Source organism: Lepus europaeus, chromosome 2, assembly GCF_033115175.1.
Source record: "Lepus europaeus isolate LE1 chromosome 2, mLepTim1.pri, whole genome shotgun sequence".
In the NCBI taxonomy this organism is placed as follows: domain Eukaryota; kingdom Metazoa; phylum Chordata; class Mammalia; order Lagomorpha; family Leporidae; genus Lepus; species Lepus europaeus.
Window position 1 is genome coordinate 90410778 of NC_084828.1, and position 12028 is coordinate 90422805.

The following is a 12028-nucleotide window of genomic DNA, read 5'->3' on the forward strand; positions in this document are numbered from 1 at the left end:
AACATTCATGGAAAAATGAAATTACGATACATTTATGTTGGTGCAAAAAAAGTGAAATCTATGTATAGATTTTTCATAATACATATATGCTGTGAACTTTTTGAATCCCTCTCAAATATACAAGTACACATAGGCAAAATGAAGAGACTTGGGAAGTTTAAAGTACTAAATTGACAAATATATACAAAGAAAATTCAAAACAAATGAACATTTTTGTTGCAATAACCTACAGACAGGGTACCTCTCCAAAAGCAGACAATAATAAATAAATAAATAAAGGTAATAAAGGAGATAATTTTTATATTTTAATTAAATTTATATTTTAAAAATATATTTTAATTAAAGGAGATAAATTTTATAATGGAAAATATATTCAATATCTATAAATGTTTCTACATAAAACAAGACAATGTCAACATCCATGATGTCACAAGGTAAAAATTATCATAGTCATAGCAAAATGTAATGTTCCTATCTACAGATCAAGTAAAAAAATTAATACCAGGTAAATTAGCAGAGATATAGAAGATATTAAAAATAACATCATGATAGTGATCTAAATGTCATACATCAGAATCTGCAGAAAGTGAAGACAACACATTGAAGCGTCTATGAAGTTGTCAAAGAAATGTTTACATCAAAAAAGGAGGCACCTTTCTCTGAAGGGAGGAAGGAACCTCCACTGTGATATGGCCTTGACTAAATAAGATCAGAGTTGGTGAAATCAGGAGGCTTCCATAGCCTTGATAGCTCATGGCAAGAGCCTTGGGTGATTACTGAAGTCATAAATCAGATTGTCAATTGTTAAATCAACAACGGGAATCACTGTGCACCTGCTCCCTACGTAGAATCTCTGTCCTTAATGTGTTGTACTATGAGAATTAACGGTAAAACTAATAGTCGAACAGTACTCTATATCTTGTGCGGTTGTGTGGGTACAGTCTGTTGAAATCTTTACTTAGTATATACTAAGTTGATCATCTGTATATAAAGATAATTGAAAATGAATCTTGATGAAGAGTGGGATGGGAGAGAGAGTGGGAGATGGGATGGTTGCGGGTGGGAGAGAGGTTATGGGGGAAAAAGCCACAACAATGCAAAAGTTGTACTTTGTAAATTTATATTTATTAAATAAATAAAAAAGTAAAAAAAAAAAAGAAATAGCTACTTCAATGTAAACATATTCAGTAAAGTCCAAAGAGTAAAAATAATTAAAAAAATTTTTTTTCTGTTTCTAACCATGTATAAAAGTCAACCTTAATAAAAAAATTAAGGGGATTAAAATAACCCAACATTCGAAAGAAAAGTTCTGATGTCTGTAAGGTTATCTATTAGAGTTGCCTGTCATTTCCCCCCTTAACTCTCACTAAAATGGATGACAAAAAAGAATAAAGAACTATGTTACAACTGGTGTGACTGATGAAGCACCCTGAAGGCTAAAAAGAAAGTGGCTACATCCAGTGGCTAGCACCACAGAGAGGAGAACAAGGTAACTTGGTTGAGCATAGAGGGGAATATGTTAAGTAACATAAATCAGGCACAGAAAGAGATATATTCATATGTGGAAGCAAAAAAAAAAGTTGGTCTCACAGAAGTTGAGATTAGAATAGTAGTAACCAGAGGCTGGGAACATTAGGGGTGGGGCATGGAGAGAGGACAGTTAACATGAACAAGGGTGTAGTAGGATAAGGGAAACTACTTCTAATGTTCTATTGCACAGTAGGGTATCCATGGTTGACAACAATTAATTGCATTTTTCAAAACAGCTAATGGGATTTTCAATGGTCCCAACACAAAAATTGGTAAGTGTCTAAAGTGATGGACATGCCAATTCCCTTAATCTTAACATTTCATGTCATATACATATATTGAAAAGACCATACTCTATTATATAAATATGTACAATGACTATGTGGCAATTAAAATTGTTATAAAATATAAAGTTATTTCAATCCATTCACTGGGAAAAGAGGAACCAAAAATAGCTAGGTATATGAAATAAAATAGAACACTACTATGTATCTGCAAAAGCAACATTAGAGAAAATTTAACATGCATAAAGCTTACATACCTAACAAAAATGACTGTAAGTACATAAAAATTTAAAGTAAAAAAATTATGGGGCTGGCACTGTGGCGTGGTAGGTGAAGCTGCTGCCTATAGTGCTGGCATCCCATATGGGAGCCAGTTCAAGACCTAGCTGTTCCACTTCCAATCCTGCTCTCTGCTATGGCCTGCGAAAGCAGTGGAGGATGGCCCAAGTCCTTGAGCCCCTGCACCCACATGGGAAGACAGGAGGAAGCTCCTGGCTCCTGGATTAATTGGGAAGTTAGACAGTGGATGGAAGACATTTCTCTCTACTTCTCTCCCTCTCCTTCTCTCTCTGTGTAACTCTGATTTTCAAATACATAAATAAATCTTTAAAAAATAAATGAAGTGAAAAAGTCACAAAATGCATAATACACATACAAATAGAGCAATAGGATATAATACATACAAACATGCAAATTAATGAATGAAAACAAAAAAAATTCTGTTATGAACAAAAAGCAGTACTTTGAAATTCAACAACCAACTACTTGCTAACTGAATTCTCACACAAGAAAGAAAAGTATACATACAAAATAATCTTTCATTGTCATTTTTTTTTTTTATTTTTGACAGGCAGAGTGGACAGTGAGAGAGAGACAGAGAGAAAGGTCTTCCTTTTGCCCTTGGTTCACCCTCCAATGGCTGCCGCGGTAGTGCGCTGCGGCTGGCGCACCGCGCTGATCCGATGGCAGGAGCCAGGTGCTTCTCCTGGTCTCCCATGGGGTGCAGGGCCCAAGCACTTGGGCCATCCTCCACTGCACTCCCTGGCCACAGCAGAGAGCTGGCCTGGAAGAGGGGCAACCGGGACAGGATCGGTGCCCCGACCGGGACTAGAACCTGGTGTGCCAGCGCCGCAAGGCGGAGGATTAGCCTAGTGAGCCGCGGTGCCGGCCACAAAATAATCTTTCATTGTCATTTTAATTTTTTGGCATTCTCAATTTAATGAATATTCACCAATCTGATAAAAACTAAGTGATTTTTTTAGTAAGAAAAAGATGATAGAAACTGACGACAAAAAAACAGAAACATCAAAGGGTACTTTCATACTTTCTGGGAGTACCAACTGATGCTACCAGTTAGGAAGACAATTTGACACTATCTGTTAATATTCATGGACTTTAAACTCTTAATACCACTTCTAGAAATCTACAGTACAGTTAATATCACACATTTGTGCAGCATTTTCCTACTAAAAAAATGGTAAAAGTAAATATCCATCAATAAGGGACTGGATAAACAGATTAGACTTAATACAGAATATTCTGTACTATAAAAACTAGTAGTGATCTCTACCTGGTTATTTAAAAAAAATCCCTAAGTTATAACATTAGATAATGTAGCACTGGGCAGGGCAATTTGTGACATGTACTCCCTTTAGTTTAAATAATATGTAACAAATATGTGTGGGAAGATACATAATTTTAAATGTGTATAAGTAGATGTATACTTACATGCATAAGTATACAGTAAATATACATAGTCAGAAACTCTTTTTCAATCAGAAACATTTTTATTCTTTCATATTTATGTATTATTTCTTTAAAAAATACTTAAGAAATTGTTATCACCTGTAGGGATTGTACAACCTATAGGGTTGTAGGTAAAAAAAAGAGAGGTCTTAAAAATAAATGTTTTGTTTGCAATGTTTAAATATATTTTTCCAATGTCCAAGAGTACTTCAAACAACTTGTGGAAAAATAGATTTAAAAGATAAGTTTATTTAGATGCAAAAAAACTTGAAACCCGTCTCATAGTTTTTCATAAAACAAATTTTCCATGAAATTTTTGAAGCTCCCTTATCTATATCTATCCATGTCTAATTGGAAATCTTCTAATTTTAAAAGTTAATAAACTAAGTCAATTAATCACTCCTTGCATTCTTGAAAAGAGTAAATAAAAAGTAGGTTTTTAATATGGTAAGCTATGAATAAGGAAAAGCAATCATTTGCTCAGGTTATGCATTTTTTCCCCTGTGTCTTAAAAAAAATCTCACTTTATGCCAGGCCTGATGTCAGTTACTAAAGGACAAGGAAAATAGCACATGGCCTCAAGAAACCCATACTTCAATGAATGTTGTTCACATTCAATCTTAAAAGACTGTTGTCTTTCTGGCTTAGATCAGACGTGTTTAAGAAAAGAAGTTCCTTCCAATGTAATACCAGGAACTAGTTCAGTTCAGTTGCCCTCCTCTGTAGTCTTCACCAAGTTTCTTGGTCAGTGTGAACATCTCAATGACAGTTTACACCCCCCTCCCAATAAGTCTCCAGGGACAACCTCAAAGAGACTTCTTGTAAGAAGCCCTCTTACAAGGGCTATCCACTGGGCTTTCCACAATAATTCAATTCTCAAAGGCATGTCAATTTCCCCCCTTTCATTCCTTGGTTGTACTGTTCCTTCTGCCTGGAATGTCTTTACAATTTGGTTCTCTTTCTTTGGGAAGCTCCTCCCTAACATCAAACATTGGCTCAAGGGCTTCACAAAGAACATTTTCTGATTATCTGGCACATGAATAAGGATGAGACCATTTCTTTCCTGTTTTCATGGTTCTTCTATCTTTGTATTTAGCTGTTTACTTATCAAGTTCTCACATGAAAGTACAAATTTACTTAAAGTTGCATCCCTGATGTCTGACATAGAGTAAGAACTCAATAGTTTCATGAATTCAACTGTCAAAAGTCTGTTTTCCTAGCTTACAGTACTGAACTAAGTTTTGTGATCATCCTCCCTGCATGTCCCACCCCATTTTGTCACTTCCCCGGTCTAAAGCATCATACTCACCTGTCCAGTGACATCCCAGGGAAGGCAAACTTGCCCAGGCAGATGCGATAGACAGCACTCAGGGGAATCCGCTGCAGCTGCACACAGCTGAGCATGATGAAGTCATATTTACAGATCAAGAGAGTCCTGTCTGTGATCAGCAACAACCTTTCCTTCTCATTGTTCCAGTGGTCTATCCTATAGGAAGCATCAGAGAGAAGGCAAATCAGGGGTGTAGGCTTTCCAAGTTAAAGATAATGGCATTCACTGAAACACCTTTGCTAGTGCAAAAGATCATGAGGTTTGATCACCTCCAAAGAAAGAGGAGTGGAGACACAGCTAATTCTACTCCTCTGTCCTCAGACTGGCCCACGACTAAGGAAGAAGGGAGGTGGAAGATGACAGAGAAATGTTTTGCCATCATGAGCTCCTACGATGGAATACAGTGGGGTAATACCAAGTCTGTGTCTGTTGGTCGTCAGCTGGTTCACACTTCTCCACCTCTTTCTGGTTCTCTAGGAAACATTCAGAGTACATCTTCCTCCAAGGACACCTAATGTATCTCTTTGTTCTAACTCAGTCTGCACCACTACAAACTAGTTTATGCTAATCTCCAAAGTTCACATTGTTTTTACTGGAGATAAAATGGGGGTGGAAACTTTCAGTTCTGTCACTTAGTGACTGTAAGATTGGACTTTAAACCTTCACATGGTTCAGGTTTCTTCTCTGTAAAATGAAGACAGTACTAGTCCTTACCTCTATGACTCCAGGGAGAGGGTTAAGAGAAATGAGTCTCAGTCATGGCTCTGTAAGTTAGCTGTTACTGTTGCTGGTAGGGACTCAGGATACTGAGTGACTTTGGGTGACTCAAAAAAATGCCACTCCTCAGAATATTTTAAATACAGACACACAAGACAAAGTTGGGAGTTAGGAGTTCGGAAGAACAGAAGGAGACATGAAAAGAAGAAAGAAGATGAAGAAGAAAATAAGAGGCAAAGCCGGTGCCGCGGCTCAGTAGGCTAATCCTCCGCCTTGCGGCGCCGGCACACCGGGTTCTAGTCCCGGTCGGGGCACCAATCCTAAGCTGGTTGCCCCTCTTCCAGGCCAGCTCTCTGCTGTGGCCAGGGAGTGCAGTGGAGGATGGCCCAAGTGCTTGGGCCCTGCACCCCATGGGAGACCAGGAGAAGCACCTGGCTCCTGCCATTGGATCAGCGCGGTGCACCGGCCGCAGCGCACCTACCGCGGCGGCCATTGGAGGGTGAACCAAGGGCAAAAGGAAGACTTTTCTCTCTGTCTCCCTCTACTGTCCACTCTGCCTGTCAAAAAAAAAAAAAAAAGAAAATAAGAGGCAAAAAAGGAGAAGGAAAAAAAGAAAGAGATCATTGATTGAGGCCCTGGTAAATGCCAGTCTTTATGGTCTTATAGTATTAGCTCCATATCTCTCCACAACTCTTTGAAGAGGGTTACACCCAAAGTCACTTGCTGGAACGCGATAGCAGAGATAATCAGGGAGTGGAAGGAAACAGCAAAAGGTCCAAGAGATGTGGTTTAAATCTGCTGCTGTGGTTTCCATCCACTCCTGCACATATTGAGATTGAATTCCTATTGCCTTGTGAGGAAGAGTTCTTGAGCCATCCACACAGCATTGAGTCTCAGTCAGAAAACATAGAAACTCTGCCGTGTCTTATCAGAGATCTATATAAGCTCTCTAAATAGATTGCATCTACTTCGCAGTAAGTTATAAGCTGCTGCCTTGTTTTTAGTCTACAAACACTGCAGCTTTTGGTCGAATGGTTTTACTGAAAATGTCAGCACTCCATAATGAGATTTATTTTAAAAGGTAAAGGATTCCGGGAAAAAGAATTCTTTTTAGGAGCCCAAAGTGCTCTGCTGTGACACAGACTCTGCATAATTTACAAGTCAGGAATGTCTGAATTCAAGTAAACATAGGCCTATAAATAGTTTGGGGCCACCATCTCTAGCTCCTGGGTGGTATATTTATTTATTTAGATTTCAATCACACCATTTTCTCCCAAAGAACTCTTGGAGAAAACATTGAATTACATATTCCTGATGTTAATACCATTGAAGTTTGGGTGGTAATAATAATAAGAAACATGGAAGTAGCAATAATAATAATATAGTATGTTTGTACAGTGCCTGGAGGTTTACAAAGTCCTTGAATATCAATGCTCTCAATGAATCCTTACAGTAATGCTTTGAATTAAACATCACCCTCAGTTTAAAGACAGGGAAACTAAGGTCCACAGAACTGAATGATGAAATGGCCAGTGTTTCACATAGAGCAAGCAGTAGTGCAGGGAACTGCAACAAATGTGGAGCCAACAAATCCATGCACGGTGTTAGTTTCCTCCCACTACCCAGATGAGGACCCTCAGCATGATGTGTCAATCTGATAAAACTCACCTCCTGGAGGGAGCCACAGTGATGGCACAGACCACTCCTGCAATTGCTTTCTCTAGCAAACTTCCTCCCTGAAACAAAACTTCACTTCCCCTTCTAAACATTATCTTCATGGTGCTCCCTCTCTTGAGGAAGAACCCTCTTTACAAAGAATTAGGCCAGCTGGACATCATCCTGGCTTCATTACATTTCCTCTCTTACATTCCAAGATCTAGAGATTTTATTTCCTAAAAGTCTCTCAAAACCACCTGCTTCTCTCTATTTCCACTGTTACTATCCTAACCCTGTCTTCCCCTGTCTTCTGCCTGGACAATTAAAATTACCCTCTCGGACTTTGGCTACCAGCCACCTCCACCTTGTTCACCCACATCTGCTCTTGCTCCCTCCCAACTTCACCCTACTGCAGTGTGAAGTTTCTTCTGAGGACATAAACATCATCTTCATCTCCACACTCCGATTAAAACACTCCCCATAGCTGTTATGTAAATGGCAAAAAGCCTGAACTGAGAGGCTCTGTAGGTCGAGATCCTACTTACTTCTTCAACCTCATCACAGGAAAAATCTCCCCATCCCGTCCCCCTCGCTCTTCTTTCAGTTTCTGTTACAGCCACATGAGGGCCTTTGCACATGCTGCTGCTCCTGCTGCGATGTTCTTCCTGATCTTCCTCAACTACTTCATTCCTATAGACCTGAGATGCATTTTCCCTTCCACCAGCACCTTCCCAGGTCTCTGGAACTACTTTTCTTCTTTCTCGTGTTCACTTTTCATAGTCCCACAATGTCTCCTTCATTTTCATACCCATTTCTATGAATATATATGCATACACATGTATATTTGAGAGAGAGAGATTTCATGCCTATCATCTCTCCTATATTGTCAATTCTACAAAGAAAGAATTAAGTCTTGGCATGTATTGTCAAGTTCATTGCTATTCAAAAAATATTTCTCAATTGAATTAGTAAAGAATGAACCATCTCTTCTCTGTACAACTTTATATGCCTAGGCTCATGCTGTTTGAGGAATCTAACCCTCAGGTTTACCCCCTGGAAATGCTCTCTATAAAATAGCACATTTTCAAAAAATAATGATCAGTAACATTGAGCGAAATGCCCATGTCATATCACGGTAAGAAGTAGCAGAATACACAATGTTGCATATAGTATTGCTTCCAACTTAGTAACAACAGAATGCACCCATCAAAATGTCAACACTGATTTCTGAGTGTTAAGATTTCAAGGGTCTTTTGTGTCTTTCCATGACTTTATTTGCCAGAGTTTATTTTATAATGAGCACATTCTACATTTATGATAAGAAATATTTTTAAATGAAAAATCTCACTCATCCTTCAAGTTCCCAGGTTAACCACTGTGTATTCCACAGAGCCTCACCTTTCCTTCCAAGGGGATGTCATGTCTCCTTCCTTTAAAGACTTCAGAAGTGGCCCTATTCCCATTGTTCTATATAAGATAGGGATTTTTGTACTTGTTCCCCCACATCCTTCCCCACACAGAGTAGGAGCCCCTCTGCTACAGACAGTGCCTTACTCATATCTGGATCTCCAATGGGCAGGGCACGGAATAAAGAAGAGACCACAATAGCAATGCTCTTGGTTGAGAGAGTCTGGCTCCTCCTGCGGAGTATCCCCCACTTGTCTCCTCTGTGTTGGTGCTTCTCTCAGCCCCAGCATTGCTTCCTTACTTGAGGAACAAGCCCAGATCGCCCCAGGTAAGCAGGCAGCTTCCTTGGATGACAACAGTTTCACCAGCAGAGGGCAACAGCGAACCAGCAATGACAGGCTGAAGCCACTGCAAGTTTCCAGGAGCTCCAGCTGCTGCTCAAATCATTAGAGAGGTTGTTCCAGTCACCATAACTCCATGCCCAACAATATTGTCAGCTGCTCTTATAATCCTGTGTCAAAATCTACTTGCAGGTTGGAAATGATTTTCTTCCAAGAATAATTTTCTTCTAAAGTTATTCATATTCTAATACTTCCCCCCTCTATGGGAGCATCTTTCCTGATATTAAATAGAGACTATCTTTGATATGTTCATCAATTTTATTGTACCCCCCAAACCTCTTAGTATAGCCCAGCCCTTGAAGAAGAAGGCAATATCTTAGCCAGAAATCAGCACCCAAGAGGCAAACACTGAATCATTTATTGCATATAGTCCCTGATCACCCACTGGGTTCTAAGCCCTGCAGAGAATCCAGCTTGAGTTTTCTCTTCAAACACAAACATGAAAAATGCATAGCATTAAAGCAAAGCAATTTCCCTCATCCCGAGTTAAGTGGAGCCTTCTAAAACTTTTAGCTAAATAATCCGCAAACATTTTGCTCAGTCATTTGGTTACTCTTGTCCTGGGCCTCTCCAGTTTCTGAAAAATAGAGGACTTTCAAAACAAATGCAGTATTCTAATTAAAGCTCTATGTCCACAAAACTTCCATCATCGCAGGTCTCCTCTGGGTTCATTTCTCTCTCTCCTTCCCTCCCTCTCACTGTCTTCCCCCCCCCCCCCCCAATCCCCCACTATCTTACACACCCAGCCAGGTACCAAGCTCTGTGCACTTAGCAGGCAGACTAAGTGGATCTTTCAACTCTTAAGTAGCATACAGTTCACTAAGATGTGAGGAGAAACGCATAGGGAAGAGGAATGCAGGCCCCAAAGGTGGGATGAGGCCCCAGTGCAGAGTGCAGAACAATAAAGAAAAAGAGCCAAAGAGCCCCCAGGAACCTATTTGATGCCTTTGAAGAAGAAGGTTTTCAACACTTTCATTCCTGCTTACCCGAAGTCATTCAACCAGAAGTTATGGAACTGGAATTCAAACAAAGGGAGTCTGTCTCCAGAGTCCACGTTTGTAATTAGTGATTTTGCTCCACTGAAAGTCATCTAAACTCACCTGAGAAGTCAGGCAAGGCTCTGAGTGAAAGGTGTTTGAAGAGGGTTTGAAAGGATGAGCAGGATTGGATAGCTTGATGCAGAATCATTATTCTATAGAATAATTATTTTATAGAGAAGGTATAGCATGTGCAAACATACAAAAACGTGCAGAATAACTTGGTAGATGAGATGTGTTTGTGTAATTTATAAATGAAAATTATAATAATGAAATCACCTTTTAAGAGTAAGATAGCCCTCCCTGAAATTCTAATTCCAGGGAGCTGAGATGGAATCCAGGCATCTTTAGCCTTTAAAAGGTATTCAGATGCAGGACCAAGGGTTGAAGAACCAAGGCCTTTTCAGGAGCTGTTCTAGGAATGTGAGCCCTACCTAGTAGCTTTGGACCACCAGAGGAGGCCCTCTTTGAGGTTGGACCTGAGGAATTTGGGGTAACACTGGAACATTTGTGAATCAAAAGAACTAATCCTGACTACCCTTACTTTATTGCAAGTTCTAGAAACTTCAGGAATAAATCTCTCCGGGTTTTTTTTTTTTTTTTTTAAGATTTTATTTATTTATTTGAGAGGTAGAGTTACAGATAGTGAGAGGAAGAGAGAGAGGTCTTCCATCCACTGGTTTACTCCCCAAATGGCCACAATGGCTGGAGCTGAGCAGATCTGAAGCCAGGAGCCTGGAGCTTCTTCCGGGTCTCCCACGTGGGTACAGAGGCCCAAGGATTTGGGCCATCTTCCACTGCTTTCCCAGGCCATAGCAGAGAGTTGGATCGGAAAAGGAGCAGTCAGGACTTGAATCAATGCCCATATGGGATGCCGGCACTGCAGGTGCCCCAGGCATGGTCCTAAGATCAAAGAGCATCATGTAACCTGGCCTGCGGCAGAGAAACTCTTCTGTGAATGCCAATTTCTTTCTTTCTTTCTTTCTTTTTTTAAGAGCACATCAGATTCTAAGGTTTTTTGTTTTGTTTTTATTTTTTTTTTTAATTTGAAAGGCAGTCACAAAGAGGAAGACACAGAGAGAAATTATCAATCTGCTGGTTCAGTCTCCAAGTGGCTGCAACAGCCAGGGCTGAGCCAGATTAAAGCCAACAGCCAGGAATTCCATCCTGGTCTCCCTCATGGGTGACAGGGGCACAAGTGGTTGGGCCATCTTCTGCTGTTTTTCCAGGCACATTAGCAGGAGCTGGGTCAGAAGCAGAGCATCCAAGACTTGAATCAATGCTCTGATATGGAATGCTGGTATCACAGGCAGTGGCTTAACCCACTGTGCTACTAGGCCTGCCCCATCAATTTCTTTTTTCATGCTTCTTCCCTGAGAACAATCGCACTTGACCAACAGTTTTGTCAAGATTCTTAAGAGCATTCTTAAGAGTAAGACACGTTTCTTTGCTGCTGTTAATCTATGTTTTGTGCTTATTTTGCTCAATTAAAACCTCTCAAGTCTTGGTACATAAAATATAGCAACCTAGCTTTTCATATTTGTAGCTGGAGGATAACTTCAGACAAAACTCCACCAGGTGAGCATCCAGCTGACCTAAGCCCAAACCTAGGCAGTGACTGCAAAAATAAAACAAAACAAAAAAAAAAGTGTGCTATCACCAATATTCCATCTTGATCTTCATCTCATATTTCAAGTGTTAGATTCTTGAGAAGCAATTGGCTCTCTATCTCACAGACCTGGGGTTGGAAATGCAGCTCTCCCACTTCCTATCTCTAAGATAGCAGAAAAATTGATTAATTTTTCTAAGATTCAGTTTCCACATCTCCCAAATAAAGGTAATAATTATATATTCTTCAGAGGGCTGTTGTAAGGACAAGAAATATTTTACATAGAGAACTTCATGCAGCACAAAGCACAC

The 12028-nt window shown here is 39.9% G+C and overlaps 1 protein-coding gene across 4 annotated transcripts in view; it reads right to left on the reverse strand.

The window, feature by feature from the left end:
• The window catches only part of TPRG1 (tumor protein p63 regulated 1), a 410917-nt gene that overhangs the window by 284201 nt on the left and 114688 nt on the right, over window positions 1–12028 (reverse strand). For 3 of the 4 annotated variants that reach the window (XR_009864483.1, XM_062177516.1, XM_062177510.1), the window contains exon 4: window positions 4870–5046. The exons of the other annotated variant lie outside the window; for it this stretch is intronic. Coding sequence is in view for 2 of the 3 variants with exons in the window: in XM_062177516.1 (XP_062033500.1) it covers window positions 4870–5046 (177 nt within the window). In the remaining variant the exon portion in view is untranslated. The remainder of the gene's footprint in view (window positions 1–4869; window positions 5047–12028) is intronic. 4 annotated transcript variants of the gene reach the window in all.